General features: G+C 44.8%; 1 protein-coding gene across 2 annotated transcripts; it reads left to right on the top strand.

Annotated features, from left to right (window-relative positions):
* Nucleotides 1-213: 213 nt before the first annotated feature.
* On the top strand, nt 214-25,052 carry LOC128340951 (cytochrome P450 2K4-like). Of its 2 annotated transcripts, XM_053286891.1 has the most exons (9): nt 214-595; nt 3,483-3,645; nt 7,540-7,689; nt 8,041-8,201; nt 18,436-18,609; nt 19,993-20,140; nt 22,184-22,368; nt 24,035-24,176; nt 24,540-25,052. In XM_053286891.1, the coding sequence occupies exons 1-9, from the start codon at nt 413-415 to the stop codon at nt 24,725-24,727; spliced, it is 1,494 nt and encodes a 497-aa protein (XP_053142866.1). In that variant the 5' UTR covers nt 214-412; the 3' UTR covers nt 24,728-25,052. The 2 variants fall into 2 exon arrangements, with proteins under 2 accessions (XP_053142866.1, XP_053142867.1); XM_053286892.1 differs by lacking the exon at nt 18,436-18,609.
* Nucleotides 25,053-25,427: the final 375 nt, after the last annotated feature.

The raw sequence follows: 25,427 nt of genomic DNA, 5'->3' as shown, positions 1-25,427 counted from the left end.
TTTTCAGTCTTTCTGCAATACAAGAGTGAACTCAGGAGGACTTGGCAACTCTCCTCTTTGTACGATGTATGATTTACTAGAGTAACCTTGCAGCTGATCCAGAGGGTTTGGCCTTTGGTTGGAAGCCAAGAGAGTTTAAACCTGTTTTGCAAAGTTGTATTTGAAGGCGTGGACACCGTGTATCCAGTTAAATATTAGGAATAGATTTGAATAGCTGAAGAGGAAAAAGAATTCTGTAGGAAGGAGAACACAATCTATTAAACTGGATCTTCAAATGCTATTCCTAGGCAGCATCTGATACAACTATTTGAAAGATTTGTGTGCCTCAGTTCCATTGACAGACACTGTTCTTGAACAGACTAGAATCCTATTTTCATTATAATCACTACCGAAAACTGCTTATTGAAAGGAAATGGATTGGCTTGATCCTATTTCGATATTGTTCCTGTCTGTCTTTACAACTGTATTTCTTTTTAAAATGGGCAGTTTATGGAATTCCAGCAATAAAGGTTTTCCACCAGGACCTAGACCTCTACCATTCATTGGTAATCTGCACATCATGGATCTGAAGAGACCTCACACTACAATGTTAAAGGTAAAGCTTTCTATTCTTTTCACAGCAGTGCAGATGTCACAGTGCTGTATTGGTCAGAGAAATGTCAACCTGTCCCATTACAAGTGAAGGCTGCAAGGTGTGAAATAACAAAACAAAGGACATACACTGTATTCTTGTTGCTTATTTGATTATTTTTAATTGTAAACCACCCAGAGACGCTAGTTTGGGGCGGTATAGAAATATTTTAAGTAATTAATTAATTAATTGAAATTATTTGCATACTGCATTCAACAGTAAGCGCAGTGCAGAGAGGCTGAAGGAGATGGGACCAATGAGCAGGCAATGAGTTGAGAAGCAGGGACCAGAGAGGAGGAATTGCCGTAGGAGGACCAAGTAACCTGTCAAATCTATGGTTTTTGTAATAAGCTATAAGGCTCACCTATTGGGAACCAGAAGATACAAACAGATAGCTTGTGTTTGGGTGAAACCTGAGCAATTAGATTTACTGGGCATATTTGCTTCTTCTTGTAGGTCAATTTTGTTGGTTTGCTGGGTAAAATGTGGGATTACCAACTATTGCCAAAGCCCAAGAGAAAGAAAGACAGGAAATTCACAAAACTGATGGCATGCCAACAGAATCTGTTTCACTTGCGGCCTCACAACAGAAAGCAATTCTGTTTAGGAAACTACAAGGGAGCTCTAGAGGCTGAGGGTTAAAATGGAGATGGGTCTGAACAGGTTTTAAAGGAGTGTCATGATTACCACTGAAAGAACAAAATGGCTGTTTTGTGTTGCGGAAATTGGGGGGGCGGGGGGCATGCTGAGAAAGACCTAACCTTCCCCCACCCTGTTCAACAATGAATTGAGCAGGATGGGGGCCCCCTCCAACTGTTTTCAGTGGGGAAAGAGGCATTCTGGTAGTAACGATGCCTCTTAAAAGCACATTCAAAACATGTTCCGTTGAACTGTGAGGTATATGCGTGAAATATTCAGTGAAGTTATTTAAAGTACATAAAATGACCTTCTTGCAGAAGAGATATTGTATGATGTTGTAATACCGTGATTAATTAAAGCCAAAATCGTTTGGTTTACAAGGATATTAAAGCAGTGTGACTGCTCCAATTGAAATCCAATAGCCCATGATGTTCATGTCATGAGAGCATGAGATCTGAGATATTGTACTGCTCTACAATATCATTACCATGGGAGTACCATTTGACTAGGTCCTAGATGCTCCAATCCTGTGTAGGCTGGCGGAAACAGAAAAAGCCGGGGACTATTACAATGTTTATGAAGAATTTGGTAATATATGCCTCTGAGCATATGCCTCTGAGCATATGGTGAGTACAGTTACCTCAGCAGTGGTACCTCAGTAGGCAACTACAATCAGCACAACTAGAAAAACAGAACGGTCCAAACCTGTTTAAGCACCATTTTGGATTCCAAAATGGTGCTCTACTGGCCGCTGCACATGCGCAGCAGCCATTTCCATGGTGTTACTGACCATGCAAATGGTGATCACCAACAAAATGGTGCTCAGAACAGAGTCAGAGCATTCCACCTTGGAATAGGGATGTGCAAAAAGGTTTGACATTGAACGTGTTCAGTTTGGTTCAACTGTTCGGGGTCAAATCGAACCATCCCCTGTTTGGTCCAACCCTGGACCGAACACCCCCCGACTGTTTGGGAGCTTTGTGAATTTTTTTGTTTTTAATTTTTTTTAAAAAAAAAAATTTACTTACCCCCTTCAGGGGAATTGTTGGAGTTGGTGTGTGTTGGGGGGGGGGCGAGTCTGTGGAAGTTCTCCCTCGGCTGGCTCTTCGGCTCATTCGGCCTTCCCCCTCCTGTACCGTGGCCATTTTGGAGGCCGCCGCACCTGCACAATTGGCCTCTGTGTGACCCAGGCCATGCATAGGCCAATTGCGCAGGCATGGCAGCCTCCAAAATGGCCACCACACCAGTGGGGGAAGGCCTGAACAGGCCAAAGAGCCGGCCGAACGGCTGGTGGCATCATGAAGGGAGGCTGGCGGGGGTGAGGGGGAACCTTTGCAGACCCCCCTGCCACCTCCAGGAAGTCCCCCAAAGGGGGTAAGTTTAAAAAATTGTTTGCGGACCTCCCCCGGACCAAACCGAACTGGGGGGGGGGTTGAGGGGATGCCAGACCAAACTGGCCCTGTCCGATTCGGGTCCAGTCCAGACTCTGGTTCGAGACCAGCTAGTTCCGTGCACACCCCTAGCTTGGAACAGGTTTCCTTTTTAGGGGTGTTTTGTTCCAAACTTGGAACAGCCTGTTTTGAGGTGGAACGTTCCAACCTCAGAATGTTCTACACACACACCCTCCCATGGCATGATGACCTTGGCCCATCAAATGTCCTCACTTTTTTTTAGTTCAGTTGTTGCAGCCACACTCATGCCTGTAAATCAAAGGGGATTTGCCTTAACTACATTTTCTCACTTTTAAGATGGAGAATCCCATATGCACCATACTTAATACAAGTATTTGAAGTACAAGGAAAGGGGCAGGGGACTGCTTTAGCATTGCCAGGCATAATACAGAGGCAGGCAAGAGTGCTTAGGTTTCAAACAAGTCATATTTATATTTGACAAACATGGCAAATACAGTATAGCAAGCTGCAAGACCAGAGTGGAGGGGAACAAAATCATTCCTAAATGAGATGTTCAAATGGGCTGGCATGGATGACCAGGCAAAATGGTACAAAATAATACAATTCAATAAACACTGACATCATAGTCAAGTATAGAAGCATCACAAATACACCATTAAAAATAGAAGGCACAGATTAATGGAGTCTTCTGTAAGGGATGGTTTACGTCTAGAGACTCCTTGCTCAGCATAAAGGACTGGATTGATGACCAGAATGATAACCAGAACTATAGATCTCATTTTCCTTTTGTTGAATTCCAGTTGTCAAAAGTGTATGGCCCTGTCTTCAGCATCCAAATGGGGCTCCAGAAAATAGTAGTGCTGACAGGATACGAGACGGTCAAGGAGGCTTTGGTGACCCAAGCAGATGGATTTGCAGAGAGGCCCATCATCCCAATGTTTGAAGATATTGGCAAGGGCTTTGGTGAGGTCCTTTCGTCTCACAGGAGTCATTCTACCTTGCAACTCTGGAACCACAGCAGTAGAGAGTTCATGTCAAAGGTTACCCCCAGAGAACTTGTGTTTTGGGCAGTATGAAAATATGCTAAATAAAATAATAAAATAAGATAGGCAAAGGCAATTTTTCCAGTCAATATAACTGGGGTGGATTATAATATGGCCACTGAGCCACATTTATTGTTCACCTGGAAAAATCAAGCACTTGAGAAATTCAAGAAGGTTTCCTTTGCTAACTTAACTTTCTCTATAATATTGTAAAGGCAGTAACTATCAGATACCAAGAGGCCCAAGCTAGAGTATCACAGAGGACACAACTGCAATTTTGCAAAAATGAGCAAATCAGCATGGTGGGGGACTGGGTGGTACATGGGACCAGTACTCTGTTGGCAGGCAAGGAGGCCAGACAAAAGCTGCAAAAGAGAAGCATAGGAGACCATTGATTATAGGTAGAGCCAATGACTGATAGAGACAATTGTGGTGAGGGATACAGCCCTTCATCATATGAGAATTTCCCCTTGGGGTTCGTTGAGCCTCTCACATGAAGAAACAGATTTAACTTTAGCACTACACTCGCAATAGACCTCTCAGTCCCTTGTTCTCTTGTAATGGATCCACTAATTGTGTAGCTGGGGGATGTGGGGGAGAAGGGTATTGTTATACTCCCATTAACAATATGGGGAGGAGGGGCAGACAGGGTTCCCATTGAGTGCTATGGGACCAAGTAAACAGGTTGCACTTGGAGACACAGTTAAGAGGAACAATATATGGCCCCCACCCCAAACACTGGCATCACTACGAACTGAATTAGTTTCAAGTCCTATGGTAACCACAAGTGTATCCTTCTATACTTTCTCCCATGTGCATAAACTCTTGAGCCAAGGATCAAAAACCTTTGGTTTAAGTGAAGTGTTAAGGTGCTTATACATCCATTCATGCATTAAGAAGCATGACATTTAGTAGTTAAGACACCCACCTTAACTTCCATGGCATATAAACATTAAATATGTTTCACAGTCTCACATACTGAGGTGATAAATGACTAGGCCAGACAACTGAAATGGTGGTAAAAGGGCAAAGAGCAGAAAACCTTAGCCAGGGAAAGAAAGAAAGGCTGTTCCTGTGACTCTATAATTAGCTGGCCTAGAAAAAAAGTAAGGCACCACACTTTGGGACAACACTGTAGTGGGGACAAACATATCCCAAAGAAGAAGGAAGGAGAGCCAGGGGAAGAATGACCTTGGAATGCCTTGCTTGCCTGCTTGGAATGCCTCGCTTGCTTCCCCCTCTGTTCTCCCCTAATAAGAATAACAATAGTAACAATGAATAAAAAACTTCGTTCGCTGCCCCATACAAATTGTTCCCTGGGTGGCTCACAATTCAGGATTAAAACATACAAAAAAACAAGTAACACATCAAATCACAAAAAGGGAGAACAGAAAATACAAAATACAATACAAAGCAGTTTAAAAATAGCTTTTAAAATTAGTTAAAAAATCAAATCAGATCTGAAAACCAGAATTTAAAAGGCCCTGGTGAACAAAAAGGTCTTTACTTGGCATCTAAAAGAACAAAGTGATGAAGCCAGGCAAATCTCACTGGAGAGTCTATTCTATAAGCGGGGTGCAACCACTGAAAAGGCCCTCTTCCTAGTAGCCACCTGCCTTGCTTCATTTGGCAGGGACACCCGGAGTGGCATCCTTCAGCTGACTGCTCCTCCTGCTGAAAAGACTGCTTATGATAGCTACAGGTCTGTTCCAGTGATTCTATCATTAGCTGCCCTAGAAAAAGTGAGGCACTACACTTTGGTACAACTTTGTAGTAGGGACAAACAAAGAAGAAGGAGGGAGAGCAGCACCAGGGGAAGAGTGATCAGTGTTTCAAGGTATCCCTGGAATGCCTCGCCTGCCTCCACCTCTGCCGTCCCTCCTTCAGTTGGCTGCTCCTGCTGCCTGCCTGCCTGCCTGTCCACCACCACCACCACCATCCATCCACCTGCTCCTCCTCCTCCACCTCCACCTTCTCCTCCCCCATCCACTGCCCACTGCCTCTTGCCAGTCCACATAGGCTGCCTCTCTTCTAACTACACCATTGAACAGCACCAAATGGAACTGAAAAAAGGGGTCAAACACCCCAAAAGTACTGAAAAAAAGACTATACTTATGTGTCAAAAAAACCCCCACTCCAGGTCCCATTATCCCTCCTAAAACAACTTCAACAACTCATCCTAGTGGTTGGTTTGTTGGTTGGTTGGTTGGTTGGTAGCAGATATTATGCACAGAGAAACCAAAAACCACTTTTGTCTCTGAGAATGAGCGAGTGTGTTTAAAATGCATTCGATGAAATGAGACCTATTTTATTATTTATATACACACACATACCAAAATACTTGAGGTCACATTATTCTGCCTAACACAGTTTGAACAAATTAGCTCTCCCTCAGAAAAGATTGTGGCTTCTAGGGATGTGCACGGAACCACGGCTGGGCGGTTCGAAAGCGATGGGGGTGCTGCTTTATTTTATTATTATTGTTTTGTTTTGTTTTTACATTTTATATCCCGCTCTTCCTCCAAGGAGCCCAGAGCGGTGTACTACATACTTGAGTTTCTCTTTCACTACAACCCTGTGAAGTAGGTGAGGCTGAGAGAGAAGTGACTGGCCCGGAGTCACCCAGCTAGTTTCATGGCTGAATGGGGATTTGAACTCGGGTCTCCCCGGTCCTAGTTCAACACTCTAACCACTACACCACGCTGGCTCTCTATAAAAGTAACTTACAATGCAACCTGATAATTATTATTACATTGATATCCCATTCATCTTCCAAGGAGCCCATGGTTATGTTTCTCCTCACAACAACCCTGTGAGGTAGGTTAGGCTGAGGAGATATGTGATTGGCCCAGAGTCACCCAGTGAGTTTCATGGCTGAATGGGGATTTAAACTCAGGTCTTCCCATTCCTAGTCCAACACTCTAACCACTACATCACACTGCGCGTTAAAGGTGGGGGGAGGGTGCACTAACCCCTCCCGCCACTTTCCCCCTGCTGGTGTCAGTTTTTCAAAAAGCCCATTGGGGCAGCAGCGTACCTCTCTGCTGCCTCGTTACTCTCTTCAGCCAGAAGTGGCCAGAAGTACCAGGCACACAGGTGACTGGAAGTACCGGGCACGCAGGCGCCCGTCGTGTGCGTGCGCATGCACGCAACGGGTGCACATGCACCCAGTACTTCCAACCACTTCCGTCTGAGGAGGGCAATGGGGCAGCAGGGAGGTATGCTGCCGCCCCGAAGGTTTTTACCAGCAACAAGCACCAGCGGGGGGAAAGAGGCAGACGGGGTAAGTGCACCCTCCCCCGTCACCCCCCCGCGTCAAACTTTGAACTTCGACCCCCCCTCCCCAGTGTTCGAACCTGTTCGGAGGCCCATAAAAGCGCCACCCCCCCGCGGCAAACTTTGAACTTCGACCCCCCCTCCCCAGTGTTCGAACCTGTTCGGAGGCCCATAAAAGGTCCTCCGAACAGGTTTGTGCACATCCCTAGTGGCTTCTGCTCTCTCTCTCTCTCTCTCTCTCTCTCTCTCTCTCTCTCTCTCTCTCTCTCTCTCTCCAGTAATTTTGGGGTTCATCTCCTTTTGTTCTGTCACACTCTGTCTGTCCACCACCCCTAAATGCAGATGGCCACAATGAAGAGTAACTACAGATTTGATGTCTTCCTGGAGACCACAGAGAGGGATATGGTGTGTGTGTATATATATACACACACACACACACACACACACACACACCCTCAGGTTTGCTATGATATAAAGATCTTCTTTCCATATATAACCTGTACTTCATAACTTCAAACCTTGCTCCCCTTGTCTTCAGGTGTTATCTTTTCTCATGGTGAGAACTGGAAAGTGATGCGGCGTTTCACTTTAACCACATTACGGGACTATGGAATGGGCAAGAGGACTATAGAAGACAAAATTGTTGAGGAGTGCAGTTTCCTGATAAAGAAACTTGAATCTTATGAAGGTGGGTTGGTGTTTCTGTCTCCAAATTGGAAGTATTGTGTGTATCAAAAATATGACATCCACCTACCCAACTGCAGTGTGAAGTCGTTCAGTCCAGACGTTTTAATCATTATTATTCTCCACTTTTCAACAAAAAAAGTTCCTCAAAAAGATTGGAGAAAATGTTTCCCATCCCAGAAGGACTCACACTCTCAAAATCGTCTTCAAACTCAAATTACAACCTACTTCTCTGAAATGTGTAGAATGTATTTTAGCACCACTTTCTAAAATAAATGCCATCTGAACAGTCTAACAACTGATATAATGTTCTTTCTATCATCTATATTATTATCCAAATATGTGTGTGTTTTAGGAAAACCAGTTGAGACCACTAGAATTATGAATGCTGCTACTGCCAATATTATTGTGTCCATATTACTTGACAAGCGATATGAATATGAAGATTCCACATTTTTAAGATTACTACAGATGGCCAATGAAAATATCCGGCTTGCGGGAACCCCCTCAGTCATGGTAATCTATTTTATTAAATTAAAAATAGCGAATGGGTTATAATTCCAGTCTATGCAGTATGATCAGGGCTGAATGCTTTGCTTTTCACAGAATATATGTGTATTCCATGTGTTTTGTCTCTTCCAGCGAGATTCTTCCGCCCTTGTTGTAGGTCATAAATACAAAGTTGGGTTAACAACAGGCTGTGCACCGTCATCTGCAGGGAGGGGGGTGCATAGCAAAACAAAACTTGCAAATACAAATATTAGCAATTCCAATGTTTGGTGGATTACTGCGAGAGTCAGTACAGAGTTTGGGTCGGGAGGGTTTAATTTTGTGTCTCACCGGCATCCCCTCCTTTGGTCTCTCCCTGTGTCTGAGCATCCACAGGGCCCTGGAAGTCCTGCATTCCAACTCCTTCCAATGGGTCCTGCAGTGGCCTTCCTCTGACTTCCACACCTGCACCCACCACCTCATCTTGGCAGCCCAGGCCTGAGGTAGAGATTCTCACAGCACTTTCCACCCCCACTTTAGGTTTGAGTTTTCATGGGAAGCTGCAGGTAGGGGCTGTGGGACCTTGCATCGCCTTCCTTCGCCCACCCCCACCCCCGCATCCAGGGAGAGACTTGAAGGTCAGGATCCTAGTTTATGAAGGAGTGTTCCTCCTGTATTTTGTCTTGGCCGTGTCCTTGCATGGAGGGGGCATTGCTACAGCAGCAGAGGGGCCTTGCCCCATGCCAATAAGTGGCTACAAATTTTGGCCAGCTATGGGTGAAATGCATTGGGGTTGATGACAGGCGGAATGTGGCTAGCACAGGGTTTCCAGAGCTGTGTTCAGAAAGATCCCCCTGGACAGGGCACCTGAGTGGTGTTTTGGGAGTCGAGCTCTGACACTCCTTCTGCAGCACCCTCTGTGTTTCCATGGATGTACCTGGGGGCGTTTCTGCCACTACCAGGTCCTGCTGTGGTACAATCAAATGACCCTGCAACAGGAGGGGTTGGGGTGGCCAGGCATGTAGGGCCCTTGCATGAGGGTACATCGGTTGCGGAGGAGCAAACGCTTGCAGCTGGTTGGAGAGCTGCTCAATGGCCACAGACATGCACTCAAGGTGCTTTGTATACCTGTTGAAGCACTGCCGCGCTGCCATATCGTTGCATTCTATGGCACCCGCCACCTCCCTCACAGTCTCCTCCTGGGCAGCAACAACATGCTAAACTGTATTTTTGTAGGCGCCCACTGCCCTATTCATGGCCGCCTCAAATACATGCTGGTCCTCCGCTCACCATTCCCCCTACCTCACTTCAAGCTCTCGAAGCACCTCACTGGTAGCCTGCACAGTCTCCCTGTGCTGGGCTACCAGGTCCTTGGCAAGCTGCAAGCTATGAATCTTCCTCCTGTTTCTCAGCTGGGCCATCCGTGTAGCATTGCTTCTGCGGGTAGGTAGCTCCTTGGGGGGAATCACGCAACAGGAGAGGCTCTGCTGGCTGCTGCTCGGGTGGGGGTCAGTGCTCACTCGGGGTCCTCCCTCCTTGGTGTGGCTGGGGGGGGGAGTGTAGAACAAGACATTAACTCCTAATGCTCACGACACCAATGCCTGGAGGACAAGGCCCCCCAGTGACACACACCCACTATCTTGGCATGCCAAGAAGGGGATTCACTCTTGGCTGCACGTCCCTCCCTCCATGAGTATGTTGGGAGAAAGAAACCCCATAACCCTTGGTGGAAATCATGCACCACCCACCACTGCCCACCACCCCACACCTTGAAAACAGAGTAACACCATCATATACTCATCTGTGCCACCTCAGCCAAGGCCCCCGGTCCAGCTTATCTGGCTCCTCAAACCATTGCTGCAGTTGACAGGCCAGCTCTAAGTAGGCTGCATCCAAAATCTCATGTCCCTGCAACATGCCAGTGAGATTGTCCTTTATCCCAGTCTCATCCACAGTGACCAATTCAGAGTCTCTTTGGAAAGACAGAGGGACTCTGAGTTAGGGATGTGCAAACAGGTTCGACGTCAAACATGTTCGATGTTGAACCTGTTCAGTTCGACCATTTGGGGTCGAACCAAACCATCCCTGTTCGGTCCAACCCCAGAACAAAAAACCCCTGACTGTTCAGGGGTTTGGGGATATATTTTTTTAATGGTTAGATTAGATTTTAATCATGCCACAGGTAGGGATGAGCGAATCGATTCGGGTACAAGTAGGGATGTGCAAATTGATTTGGGTACAAATCGATTTGTACCCGAATCTAGCTGATTCAGGTGCTTTGGAGACAAAACAAATCACCTCTGTGGTCCTTTGGCTAGATTGGGTTACAAATTGAATCGCGCCTGATTCAGTTCGAATCTATTCAAGCTTCTGATCCCTCCTATTAATTCCCCCAAATTCCCAGCTTTACTTTAAAAAAAAAAAAAAAAAGCTAAGCTTTGTAGAAGTGTAGTTATGGAGCAAAATGTGTGGTCACTATTTTTCAAGTGTTTGGATTCTTTGGTGTATAATAACTTTCCTTCAATGAATCCCTATGAGGATTCATTACACATATCCATTTCTTCTATTCATTTTGACTGTCTTTTGTACAGTGCCAACTGCAAACTGCCATGTGCCAACTATACCCCATTCCAACCTGCAAGGCAGTGGGGCACTACTCAGTTTATGTTTTAGGATTTCCCCCCCAAGTGTTTAGGCTCTTTGGTGTCTAATAAACCTTCCTCATAATGAATCCCTATGAGGACTCATTACACACCAAAGAGTCTAAACACCTCAAAAATTCCTAAAATATAAACTGAGTACCCAGTGGCTTGTAGATTGTGGGGTAGTTGGAACATGGGATGCCACTAATTCCCAACCCCCACCTGCAAAGCAGCGGCGTCGAAATGAACAGAAGAAATGAAGGTGTGTAATGAAGATACCAAAGAATCTAAACACTTTAAAATACCTTAAAAAATAAACAGAGTACCCCAGTGTGTGTGGGGGGAGGGGTTAGTTGACACATGGCAGTTGACAGTTGGCACTGTCCAAAGATAATCAAAATGAATAGAAGAAACAAAGGCGTATAATGAATCATTATAGGGATTCATTATGAGGAAATATTATTAGACACCAAAGAATCTAAACATTTCAATATTCCTAAAAATTAAAATGAGTACCCTGTTGCCTTGCAGGTGGGGGCGGGGTGTAGTTGGCACATGGCAGTTGACAGTTGGCACTGTCCAGTGACAGTCAAAATGAATAGAAGAAATGAAGGTGTGCAATGAATCCTCATAGGGATTCATTATGAGGAAAAGTTATTATACACCAAAGAATCCAAACACTTGAAAAATAATGACTGCACATTTTGCTCCATAACTCCACTTCTACAAGGGCTAGAGCTTAGGTTTTTTTAAAAAATATGAAATCTGGGGATCGTGTTAGGGTTAGGATATGGCAACTTTGAATCCCCATTGTTTCCTATGGCAGAAATGTTCAAAATCAGAAAAAACTAAAAAAATTCATTAAATATCAACCAAGTGTCCCACTGCCTTGATATCTGGGTGGTAGGTGGTACCCATGGGGAACCTACCCACAACCCAAATTTGGTGCCCCTAGGACCTTGTTAAGTGGTATGAATCAGGCTGAATCCAAATCAGATCAAAGCAAATACAAATCGAATCTGGGGTGACTTGGAGGGGGTGGATCTGGATACAAAACAAATCGGGGTGGTTTGGGCACAAATCAAATTTAAAAAAATTGATTTGTTCACATCCCTACTGTTAGGGGTGATTTGTGGAAAAAACAAATTGCTCCTGTGCTAGCTGGCCAGATGGTTCAAAACAAATTGCCCAGTTTCTGGACCTGAAAGATTTGTAGATTCAGACCTCCATTTTGTGGTGATGTTGCCTGGAGTGGATTCTCTACTTTTTGTTCCTGCTTTCCTGATTGAGGAAAAGAGAAGAGAATTTTGTTTCACCCCCTTCCTGCTCAGGGGTGTAACTACTATTAGGCAAGGGGAGGCGGCTGCCTGGGGGCCCCCACACCTCGAGGGGGCCCCCAGAGGCAAGTCACATGACTATATATTGTGAAGTAAGTGTGTGTGTGTGTGTGTGTGTGTGTGTGTGTGTGTGTGTGAGGGGCCCATTTTAAAATTTTGTCTCTGGGCCCACTCCAGCCTTGTTACGCCCCTGTTCCTCCTAATAAGGTAATCACTGACTGTGCCTGCTGTCTTTGCATATTGATTTAGGTACAAAATGATTTGTATCCACCTGTACCTGTTTCAGGAGATTTGTGGACAAAAAAAATCACCCCTGTGCTAGCTGGCCTGATTTGGACCCAAAACAAATCAAGAGTGATTTGATTTGAGTACAATTTGATTCAAAAAAATAGATTTGTGCACATCCCTAGCCGCAGGTTCACAGCGGCTATTATCTAAGTCTTATACCCTGCAGCTGTAGATTTCATAACTCTACAGTGTTTTATTTGCTTCAGTTTTATAAACTGTTATTGCTTTTATATTATGCCATATACCCTCTTGTATTGTTTTATACCAGTCTAGAACCATAATAAAGATGATTGATTGATTGATTGATTGATTGATTGATTGATTGATTGATAGTGCTTCCTGCCCATCCATAGGATTTCCTCACCAAGGAGTTTCACCCTCTTTCACTTGGTTTGGAGCTGGTTGTTGATGCAGGCCGCTTAGATGTTTTTGGCTAATGTGATCCTAAGGTGCATAAGTTTTATAAGCAGAATGATTAATCGTTGGCAATGCCTGCTTGTATTTCTCTTGACACACACCACTTCTTGTGTATGATATGTTTCATTGTGTGTTTTTATCTTGTGTAGTAGACCCATACTAACTAGGCAAAGAGTCACCTTTTTAATGTGGTGGTTCTCTTTATTTAGCAGGGAGAGAGTAACTGGCCAGATCAACCCCCAGTACAGTACTTCCAGTGACTGTTGCTGGTGTCTATCTTATGTTTCTTTTTATATTGTGAGCCCTTTGGATCGATCTTATTTATTTATTATTTCTCTGGGTAAACTGCTTTGGAAACTTTTGTTGAAAAGCGGTATATAAATATTTGTTGTTGTTGCAGTGATGAGATCTGCCCAGAGAGCAATTTGATTTGGTATGGGTAAGAAATAAAGTTCATTGTGATCATTAATACCCAGTGCTTGTATACAAATGGGTAAGACGCAGTGGGTGGGAGATGTGGGTGTTCTCCCATGGTGGCTCTCTGCAAGAGGGCCCTTGCTGTGGGTGGGTGCTTGAGAGCATGTCCCAATGAGAGATAATAATAATCTTTATTACGGTCGTTGACCAGCACAAGTTGTAAAACAGTAATACTATACAGTAAATGCAATATGAGGAAAGTGTTGCAGTATTACGGGGATTAAAATTGATGTAGCATTAAGACTGAGGGGGAGGGAATCTAAAAATACAAAATTTTAAAACATGATATAAAACACAAACAGAATAGATAAAATGCATGTAAGCTAAAAAGGACTCAGCCAAACACTTTGTTTCAGTCAAAAAGCAGTATAAAATCAGAACAAATTTAAAAGAGGGGATAATCAGCATTCTATGGGGTCCTGCTCAGCACAGAGTCACTGAAAATGCTAGTAAAATACTAGTGAAATAGATTAAAATAAAAGGGCAGCTTGTTCCTGCTTATTGAACAATTACAACTCCAAACACAGCTCAGCTCCCAATCTGGGAGGAGATATACAATTCAGGGGCTCTATAAAGTGTTAGCATTGAATTAGCTACTTTTAAGCTGGCAATACCTATCCCCACATGCCCAGCTACAACTAGCCAAGATATGAGTACAAATTGCTCTGGCATTGTGTCGTTTATTTGTCCATTTTTAGGCTCTTCCGAAAGCGAAGGGCTGCACTGCAAAATTTGGCTACCTGTCTAGTGGAAGAGGAATTACTTCCTTCCAGGAGCCTGGCAGTCATCTGAGGTAGATCGAGACCTGGGAATTTGACTGTCAGAGGGTGAATGAAATGCAGGTCTCTGTAGAGCAGGCATTCCAATAGTACATGGGTAACTGTTTCAACTTGACCCTCGCCGCATGGGCAAAGCCTCTCCCCATAGGGGATCCCTCTGTATCGTCCCTCTAAAAGGGCTGAAGGCAAGGCATTACATCTTGCCAAGGTGAAAGCTTTTCTAAGAGGGGGCACCTCCAGGGCAGTAAGATAGGGTGCTGGGGCCAAGCAATACCTAACTGATTCTTGGCACTGAAAATCAGGTACCCTTGCCATGTCTGTCTGTCTCTCAATATCCTCAATTCTCTGTTTGATGGACTTCCTAGCTGTCTCCAAACTTTGCGTGAGCAGGGCGGACTGATCGAGGCCCAAAGAAGTCATCTTTTGGTTCAGTGAACGCTTCCAAGTCGACTGGTATGAGTCCGCTAAGACTAGGCGGCTCAGCCCTATCTCTGAGGAATGGACTCTCAGCCAATAAAACAGCGCCATTTGCCAACATCTGGCCTCAACTCTAACGAGGCCCGCCTCCAGTCTGAGCCTCACATTGGAGGTGCATTTAGGGGTTTGAAATAATGCTCTCAGAAACTTGGACTGCACCACTTCTAAGGGGAACAGATCTGTATAGGGACCCAATTGGGCACCGTATAATAACTGTGCCAATGGTTTCACCTGAAAAAGTTTTATGGCCGCGGGGATAAGATGCCCACCCCTGGATCTATAGAACTGCAGAATAGCTCGGGCGCTGTTTTGAGCGGCCTGGGCCACGTGCAAGGCATGGGCTCGTCTTGAACCAGATGAGTGAACAGCTACCCCCAAATATACAAAGTTTTGGACCTGCTCTATCCTTTGTCCATCAATTTTCCAGACCCGTCTCTTGGGTCTCCTAGCAAAGGAGAGCACCTTTGTTTTCTGGTAGTTGATACTCAGACGTTCAGTCTTACAGTAGACTGCCAGTGCCCCTAAGGCCCTCCTAAGCCCAACTGGGGTTCTAGCCAAAATGGCCGCATCATCTGCATACAGTAGCACTGAGATACTTCTTCCAGCTAGCTTCGGAGGATGGAATTCACAACTATCTAGCTGGGTCACCATATCATTGATGTATAAATTAAACAGCAGGGGCGCCAGCACGCATCCTTGCCGGACCCCCTTTCCAATTGGAATAGCTCTAGTTAATCCTCCTTGCGGGTTGTACCTAATCCTCATGCTTGGTGATGTGTGTAAAGCTCTAATTAGGGCTAGGAGTCGCCGATCAATAGAGGAAACTCTCAGTTTATCCCAGAGCCTGTCCCGAGGGATTGAATCAAAAGCGAACCTAAGATCGACAAAGGCAACATGCAAGGACTGAGCGTATTTCTGTGCTAGATGATGCAGAACAAAACAATGGCCTACAGTAGACCTCCCTTCTCTAAACCCCGCTTGCTCATCTGCGAGAATGTTGTCCTGAGCCATCCAGTCCCTCAGCTTCCCATAGAGGTGTTTAGCATAAAGCTTACTAACTGTACTCAGAAGACTAATCAGCCGATAGTTGCCTGGGTCGCTTCTGCACCCCTTCTTGTAGATTGGTACAATGATGGCCAGGCCCCAGTCTTTCGGTATACACCCTGAGCTATCAATAGCAGTAAACAGCGATGCAAGCACCGGCGCCCACCAGTCTATATTAGACAAGAACAGCTCTGGCGGGACCAAGTCCGCGCCAGGGGCCTTGCCAGGCTTCAATTGATGTATTAAGTCAGAGACTTCTGCTATAGAAACGGGCGGCCAGTCTGGTAGTGGCTCCTCATTGAAAATGAAGGGGCCTGAAAGGGTCCCTTCCTCCCAGAACAATTTTCGAAAATGCCTCTCCCAGAGCTCTGGATGTATGTGAGCATCAGGCGTTAGATATCTTCCGAGGGGAATCCCTGCCACAGCTCGCCAGAAAAGGGACTGCTGTCTTGATTGAATTGAGTGCAATAACAGATCCCAGGAAGATTTCATATAGATTCGCTTTTTCTGTTTAATCAGCTGTTTATATTGCTTTTTCTGGAGCAATAGTTCTTGGGCTGATGTTGCAATAGGATCTAGCTTATAGGATTGGTATCTTTCTAAAAGATGGTGTCTGCACTCCACACACTCTTGGTCAAACCATGGTTTAGAAGGTCTCCATTGACCTTTGGGGGATTCGCGCTGTTTATAAATGAGATGTTTCTGCAGTTCCAAGGTAATGGAGTTATAAACTTGTATAGTTTGAACCGGGTCCAAGGAGTCAAGCATATCTTGGCTCAACTTCTGTAAATGTTGCGACTGAAGAAGAGTGGAGATTGTCTGAGCCAAAGACTGAGACCATCTGGTACGACAGCAGTTTTCCTTTATCTTCATAGCAGGGACTGACTCCAGCTGTTTGAGGCCCGGCAGGTTTTGCAGGAGCAGAGTAACTGGATGGTGATCACTTTCCACTTGTGGGACCACCTCCAGACTAGGGGAGTACTGGGCCAGGCACCTCGAGATAATAAAATAGTCAATGGCACTCGCTCTCCTCCCTGCCCAGAATGTCAACTCTGCCGGATGGTCATTATCTACTGAGCCATTTAAAACGAATAAGTCTAAACCATAGGTCATTTGAGCCAAACAATATCCGCTCAGATTTGAGACGTTATCCTTAGAGAGGCGCGGGTACGGGAGCACGTACTCTTCCCAAATAGGGGGACTTCTCTTATGTCGTGCATAAAGAAATTCATCACTGGGGCCCATTCTTGCGTTAAAGTCACCTCCCAAAATTATACTTGCATTGGGAGATTCCTCTGTAAGGGCAAGGATGTACCCTTCCAACTTTCCCCAAGTGTCCTTAATTTCCTGGGCCCTACCTTTCGGTGGGAGATATACATTGACTATCAGCACTACAGTCTGATTATGAGCAACTTCCACAGTCAGTGCTATGTTATCCAAAGAAGAAACCCATTTTGCTGAGGCCCATAGCTTGGTTGAAATAAAAGTCCCGAGTCCTCCGCTGGGTCTGCCCTTTTTCTTGCTCTTGGCAGCCGGTAAAGAAAATATGTAAAAGCCGTTAAGTACCGGGTCAGAGAGTGCCCAGGTTTCTTGCATCAATATGATGTCAAAACTGTCCAGAAAACTCAAACATGAAGGGTCCTTGGATCTAGCTTCCCAGCCCCCTACGTTCCAGTATACCAGAACAAGCCCGTGCTGGTCAGCCTACCTTCATTGAGTGGATGGGGCCTCTTTGCCCCTGGAAATGACCTGGGTCAATGTTTCTTGGCCTGTTTCTAGGGAGGGGATCTCTTGCTTTTCCTGCGGGACCGTTGGATTGAAATCTATATGAGGAGCTGGGGTTTGTATTGGAACAATAAGGGTATTTGTGTTCATTGTAGCAACTTGGGATTCCAAGGAGGTGCTTTTAGTTGAAGAATCTGGGGTGTTAGGGCAATCTTGTCCTGACTTCAAGAGTGGCATAGCAGCTGCAAAGTGGGGATCAGCCAGTAAATTAAACCACCGATCTTTCTTAGGGGAAATTTCTGGCTGTTTAAATGCTTCTGCAAGGTGTGCCAAAAGTGGGAGATCTGTCTTAATTAGTTCCAGCTCTTGCTGCAGGTCCACCCCCATCTGGCCCTGTGAAAAGGGCATGTAGTTACTAGTCTTAATTGGTGAGGAGGAGAGAAAATCTATCTTTTTATCTAACCTCTCCTCAGATTTTGCACCCCATCCCCTTTTTCAGGGGGCTGGGAGTGCAGTGGGGTCCATAGCTCTTTAAAACTACAAGCAGGCCTCACTGTTGCCGGGCAAAGCTGGCAGTCGAGGGGAGAAAGAAAGTCATGGGTGGAACGTATTCTCCATGCACTGGCCACTGAAGGCTTCAGCGTTCATATTGCTGGCATGCTCTCAGGCAGTTCTAGGAGTTAAAGTTGGGAGCTTAACTGCGGTTCGGGACGAGTCTGCTTTTGGCCATAACGCTTTGGTGGCATAACCACAGTTATCGGGGGTGAACCATTGAGAAAACCTCAGGTCCCAGTTGGAGTTTGTTGGGGCAAACTGGAGTTAACCTTAGACCCTTAACAGAGGTTTTCCAAGTTCGGGCATACTACAGTTAAAAACTCTGTTAGCTTTAACTGCAGTTAGACTGTAGTCTAAGTGACATGTTTACTGTGTGATTAAAAGTTATATATTCTAAGCAGCAGCCATGAGGGGGGCCCAATCCAGCTTGGAACCATGATGTGGGAATGAGTGGGGACTTAAATCTTTCCCTCACCATGGTCTTACTATATCCTTTTCTCCCATATTTTATTATTTTCAGCTATATAACCTGTTTCCTACTCTTGGCTACTTTTTACGAGCACACAAGACTGTCATTAATAACAAAGATGAATTTAATGCCTTTATAACTGCCACCTTCATTGAACGTCTCAAAGAACTGGATGAAAATGACCAAAGAAGCTTAATTGATGCATTTCTTACTCGACAGCAAGAGGTAATGAAGTCTTTTAAAGATGCCATCAATGCAGATGCAATTCTGCAAATTTACCATGAGCAAACAAATATGCAAATGACATCTGCCGGGCAAAATATTATCCAATTTGAGCTGTCAAGTAGTCTTCTTTTGTATACACAATGTCTGCATAGTACCAAGGACAAAATAGTATATTCAGGGTTCCCAGTCATTCTTGGTTGGAATATTGTGCGAAACTGGAATGATGGCCAGTTTGTTCCTCTTGGACCTCAGTGTAGTATGAATCCAACATTCTTATGGATGCATTGCACAACATTTTGTTGTTGTTTTTTTGGCCCATCATTTCATGGCCAAGATTAACATTCTAATGAGATATTTAAATTTTCTTTTAAAAATCAGTTTGACAAGCAGGAGGTTGGGGGTTATGTTCATGTTGCAATGTAATGTCTGCTCAGTTGCACAAGAGCACTCCTGCACAGTCACAAAAATTGTGCTAACACTGTTGTGTGCAACTCTGTAGAACTGGAAAAGATGCAGAAGAGAGTAAGCAAGATGATCAGGGGACTGGAGCACCTTCCTTATGGGCCAAGGCTTCAGCATCTGGGGCTCTTTAGTTTGGAAAAGAGGTGACTACAGGGCGACATGATAGAGGTGTATAAAATTATGCATGGAGTAGAGAGAGTGGACAGGGAGAAATTTTTCTCCCTCTTCTCACAACACTAGAACCAGAGGTCATCCCATGAAATTGAAGGGCAGGAATTTTAGGACCAACAAAAGGAAGTACTTTTTCACACAGCGTGTAATTAATCTCTGGGATTCTCTGCCACAGGAAGAGAGCTCCATAGCTTGGATGGTTTTAAAAGGAGCTTAGACAAATTCACAGAGGACAGGTCTATCAATGGTGGTGGCTATCATAGTCTGGTGGCTATGGACCACCTCCAGCCTCAGAGGCAAGATGCCTCTAAATACCAGTTGCAGAGGAGCAGCTGCAGCAGGAGAGGGCATGCCTCTCCTGTGTTTGTTTAGTTTTTGTATTTGCACAAAAGTGTTCTTGCGCACCTGCATGGATGTTATATTTTAAAGTGTGCATAATTTTGCACAATCAGTGAATCACAGTCATCTTTTTCATGAGGCATCTTATTTGATTTTTTCTTCTGCCTGTGGCATACTCAAGTATATATAACATGTATGTAGAGAGTTCAGCAGGTTGTGTGGATATTTTGTGTTTGTGTGTTACTGGTTCTTGAATAAAGCAGAGAGCTGTCCTGGATTACTTTTTAACTCTTTCCATCCTGTGAATGTCATGAAATGTTCTCGCAGTCCTTGGATATTTATTTTGGGGTTTGCATGTGTATTTTCTCAAACAATACATTTAATTTTAATTATTTATTTTTCCTCCACTAGGAGGAGAAGAAGAACAAGACTAATGGATATTTCCATACTGAAAACCTAAAATCTCTTGTTGCTAACCTATTTGCTGCTGGCATGGATACCACTGCAAGCACACTGCTCTGGGGCCTATTGTTAATGATGAAGTATCCTGAAATTCAAAGTGAGTGCTTTGCATTTAGTTGGTTCCTAATATTCCATGCTATCGTGGTGCCAATACATAGCAACTGGAACAACTAAGTGAATCGAAGAATTAACATCCATAACTCTGGATGTTACCAGAATGAGCAGGGACAAGAAGCAGAACTTGAGCTGCACTTCCTGCTTTTGCTCAGTTGATGCTGAGGAACTCAGCAGAGGGGAGTTGTGTAACATCTGGAGTTTTCACACTCAGCAAATATTGTGCATTTTCTTATGTTGCACAAGCAACACTGTGGGTATTGTGCCCTCCCCTCCCTTACCTATTACTGCTAGAAGAATCTCTGCATAATTCCAGATGAAGGTGCTTGCCTGATGAGAGACAGAGGATTCCCAACTATGTTGTGAATGAAAATGTTTACTCTGCTTTTCGCTCCACATTAAAACAGAGGTCATCTTTTCACCAGCATCAGGGAAATTCCTTCTATGGCTTGGAAATGTAAACTCAGAAGTCAACACACTTCTGGTCTGGATGGAATTGTTTGTGTTGGCCTTGCATTTATTGTACAGAAGGCTTAGTAGCAAAAAGCAGAAATACGAAGCATTATGTACCACTAAATCTACACAACAGGCTTGCCTTTAAATGTTATGTCTTCCCACACATCAAAGCCTGAAAAGAATATTCTGCAAATGAACCAAAGCTCTCTAACAAAGAATTCTTAGCATTCTCACAAATGTAGTACAACAGAATCCCAAACAGAGCAAAGCCAGTTTAAAATAAATATTTGTTTAGCGGTGATTCATACAGGACTTTATTTCCTAAGCTTGTATGTGTCCTCTGGTGCAGAGGCGTAACTATAGGGGGGCAGGGGGGGCACGTGCCCCGGGCGCCATCTTTTTTGGTCACATGGGGGGCGCCGCCATGACAAAAAAAATTTTTTAAATTTTTTTAAATTTTTTGTTAATGCAGATGTTTCCTGCTCAGTGCAGCAGCGCTGCAGCAGTCAAGGGAGCGCGTCAGCGCCCCCTCCCCCACGAGCAGTCCCTTCCGCGCCACCTGCGCCCCTCCCCATTGCTTTGCTGGCGCCTGGCGGCCAGTCAGTGGCCTGGCTTGGCGGCGGCGGCGGGCGCTTGTGAGGAAAAACCTAAGTATAATGTAGTATGTTGGGGGCGCGGGGGGCGCCATTTCAATGCTTACCCTGGGCGCCGTTTTCCCTAGTTACGCCTCTGCTCTGGTGTTCCTCCTGCTACTTTCATTTTCCCAAGTGACATTTATACGTAGGACCTTGTTTCACTTTGTGGCATCTCTGTATCCAACATTGACTGAAAGGAATGCTCCACTTATGAACTGCTGCCTTTTGCTCTCTGTCCCATATTCAACACAGTAAAAGTGACATAGTCCAGACTCAAATAGTTTCAGCATCTTGAGTCAATGTAACAATTTTTGTACTGGATCTCTGCCTTCTTTAAAAATTGATGTAGCATTTTCCCTTGCTTTTGCCGTGTGTTGTGAGTTTAAGTCACTAGTCACTCTTTATAAAGGGATGTTTCTGACAGATTTTGATGTATTCGTGCTTAGATCCAGAACCCACTTACTTATTTATTTACTTAATTATTTATTTGAAATATTTATACCCCACCCCTCCAGTACACTACTGCTCAGGGCGGCTCACAACATTTACAAAATAGTTACAATATAAAATCAGACAGAAAAAAATTACCAAATTACGCTAAACAAGTTAAAAATCCAAGCTAAAACCACAATCAGAATTACAGATTTTAAAATTTCAAATTAAAAGTTATTTTTAAAAAAACTAAAAACTAAGAGTTGTTGCAATTCTTCAATGGGAGAGGCAGCTTCACATATGATTTTCCTTTTGCACAGAAGAGCTGCCTTCTCAAGGTGAATGGGGATGTGTCATTGCACACTCAGTAACCCCACAAAATCACTGAGTCAGGGATTGAGTTTGACAACAACATGCCTCAGTGTTTCGTGTCACCAGGTACTAATACAAACTCTAAAACCATGGAGTTTATATTAATTGAATAGAATGTTTCATCTTCTCAGGGAAAGTCCAAGAAGAAATTAGAACAGTTGTTGGGTCATCTCAACCACGGACTGAACACCGAACAAAGATGCCCTATACGGACGCAGTGATCCATGAGCTGCAGAGGTTTGCCAGTATTGTCCCAGCAAACCTGCCACATGCAACCACTGTGGATGTTACCCTTAAAGGCTACTTCATCCCAAAGGTGATCAGACTGACTGAGCTGCAGTGTTGCCTTTCCCGTCTTGCTTCAGTTGACCAGATACCCTCAGCTGTAGCAGAAACATCCAGTTGCTACAAATGCTACAATATGGGCAAATTATATTATTTGTACTCCAATGTGCACAGCAGCGTCTACTTTTTAGAAGTTGTTGATCCTGATGCTCAACAATGAAATCCCCTGCTAAGTGAACAAAGAGGCACCTTTTAAAAGTGGTGGTTCTCTTTATTTTGCAAGGGGGGAGCAACTTGGCCTATCCATCTAGGGATGTGCGAGCTGGCTCAATTTGAACCATAGTTTGAACTGAGCTGGCACAGATTGGGCAGTCTGAGTTCGAGCCAGACCACACCAGGTTCTAAGAAGAGAGCTGGTCTTAGGGAAGAGAGCTGGTCTTGTGGTAGCAAGCAAGACTTTTCCCCTTAAGCTAAGCAGGGTCCACCCTTGTTGCATATGAAAGGGAGACTAGAAGTGTGAGCACTGTTAAGATGTTCCCCATAGGGGATGGAGCCGCTCTGGGAAGAGCATCTAGGCTCCAAGTTCCTTCCCTGGCATCATCTCCAAGACAGGGCTGAGAGAGATTCCTGCCTGCAACCTCGGAGAAGCCGCTGCCAGTCTGTGTAGACAATACTGAGTGAGATGGACCAATGGTCTGACTCAGTGTATGGCAGCTTCCTATGTTCCTAAGAACTGGTTTGCAGACCGGTTCGGGAGTATACTTGTAAAGGGGGATTTGGTGATGATTCCCCTTTACAAGTAAAGGCGGGTTCCCTAGCCCAAGGAAGGCAGGGGAGAGAAAGGGTACTTTTAACTTTCAGGTGGTGGGGATGGTGGAGGCAGCCACAGTGGCCTCAGTGGTGGCCGAGACATCAGTGCTGTGATGGGGCTCTTCCAATCCCCCACCCCCAATGGCCTCCTAAATGACAACCCGGGCCTGTCTTCAGACCTCTGTGGATGCGCGGAGGCCATTTCGTGACCTCTGTCCATGGTGACATGGAGGTCATGCACAGAGGTCATGAAATTGGCCTCCGTGTATGTGCAGAGGCCTGAACCGGGCTGTCATTTGCCCAGGCTGTCATTTGGGAGGCCGGTGAGGGGCGGGGATTGGAGGTCTCCATAGTGGCCACCTCTGCCATCCCCACTGGCATTAAAGATTAAAAGTACCTCCCCCATTTACAAGGGACTGCCCTTTACCTGTAAGGGGGAATCCTTGCCAGATTCCTCTTTACAAGTATACTCCCCAAGCTGGCACCTGAACTGAAGACCAGGCTGGGTTGGTTTGAATCTGGTCCAGATTCAAACCAAACTGGTCAAACCACTTCAGTGCACACCCCTATATCCATCCCCAGCACAACATCCCTCCGTGTCTGTTGCTGGTTTCTTTATAGATTGTGGGTCCTTTGGGGATAGAGATCTGCCCCCCCCCATGTATACCGCTTTGGGAACTTTTGTTGAAAAGCAGCATATAAATATTTGTCGTATTTGTTAAAAGTCCTATTGATTTTAATGAGAAAAAGACAAACAACTGCTTAAAGCTCTCATTGTCCTTTTTTTTTTTTTGTTTCTTGTGCACCAATTATTTGAGAGGGTACTTAAAGAACCACATCATAGCCTTGTGCTTAATTATAAAGAATTCATTCCTCTGGCATTGCAGGGAACTCATGTCCTTCCATTGCTGATCTCTGTGCTGAAAGATGAGACCCAGTGGGAGAAGCCATACAAATTCTACCCGGAGCATTTTCTCGACTCTGAAGGGAAATTTGTAAAGAGGGATGCATTCATGCCTTTCTCTGCAGGTAACTTCCATATTCTACATGGCCTTGACTCAGAGGGCATCCTAAGCACATTTACCTGGAAGAGCACCATCCTCAGGGTTGGTATACTCTAGTATAACAAGCGCCAGAATGCTTGTTGCGCTGGTCATTCAGCACTACCAAACAACTCCCTACACACGTTGCTTTTGGTAGTCTCACTAGATAATCAATCACTGTTTTTGAATGATTACCACTATTCTGCTGTACCATTATCCATTTATTTTATTGCTGTATTTTAATCTTTTTTTTAGGTTCAGATTTTTTAATGCATTGTTTTGGGACACATTAAGCAGTGTAAAATGTCATTCAAGAAAGAAATAAGCCCAATTTCCATGTTCCTTCCAGGTCGGAGAATATGTGCAGGTGAGACCCTTGCCAAAATGGAGCTCTTCCTCTTCTTTACAAGTCTCCTGCAAAGATTCACCTTCCAGCCGGCCCCAGGAATATCTAAAGAAGACCTGGACCTTACTCCTGCGATTGGGATTGTAACACCTCCAGTGTCCTTCAAGCTGTGTGCTCTGCCACATTCATAAGACTCTTGCTTTTCTTAACCCCCTTGTGTCCATTGTCAGTCTTTCCCATGCTGTCTTGCCTGTCAAGGACAGTTTGGTGAAATAGTCTCTTGAGAAACTGGCCCATGCTTTGTTAAAAACCTTTGTGCCCCACATGCCATGCCTCTAATTCTCATAAACCAGATTTTGCCTCTGCCTAAAACAGAGGCATACCTGAACTTAGAAAATACGACCTTGTGCCACTTATTGCACGAGGAAAGCCACCAAGTCTGTGTATCCTGCTTTCTTGTATTCATACATGCACTAAAGATGTATTTGAACCAATAAAAGTACCGGGTTCATCAGACCTCTGACTACCTCCAAATGAGATACATGCAGTTAGGGAGCTTGGTAGCAAACAATGCAGGAAATATGAAGGTGTAAATGTTATAGATCACCCAGAAGGGGAAAGAGCAGAATTAGGAAACAAGCAGGCAGATACTTAAGAACATAAGAACAGCCCTCCTGGATCAGGCACAAGGCCCATCTAGTCCAGCATCCTGTTTCACACAGTGGCCCAGCAGATGCCTCTGGGGAGCATACAGGCAAGAGGTATGTACATGCCCTCTCTCCTGCTGTTGTTCCCCTGTAACTGGTATTGAGAGGCATTGTGCCTCTGAGGCTGCAGGTGACCCACAGCCATCAGACTAGCAGCCAGTGATAGACCTGTCCTCCATGAATT

The sequence above is a fragment of the Hemicordylus capensis genome, chromosome 1 (genome assembly GCF_027244095.1).
Source record: "Hemicordylus capensis ecotype Gifberg chromosome 1, rHemCap1.1.pri, whole genome shotgun sequence".
NCBI classification, from domain to species: Eukaryota; Metazoa; Chordata; class Lepidosauria; order Squamata; family Cordylidae; genus Hemicordylus; species Hemicordylus capensis.
This window is presented reverse-complemented; position numbering and strand designations above follow the sequence as displayed.

Excerpts from the sequence above, each read along its gene's own strand:
- LOC128340951 (XM_053286891.1), top strand. The coding sequence starts at position 413 with ATGGATTGGCTTGATCCTATTTCGATATTGTTCCTGTCTGTCTTTACA. Across the intron at positions 596-3,482 it reads CTCACACTACAATGTTAAAG|TTGTCAAAAGTGTATGGCCC; the intron begins GTAAAGCTTTCT and ends GTTGAATTCCAG. Across the intron at positions 3,646-7,539 it reads AGATATTGGCAAGGGCTTTG|GTGTTATCTTTTCTCATGGT; the intron begins GTGAGGTCCTTT and ends CCTTGTCTTCAG.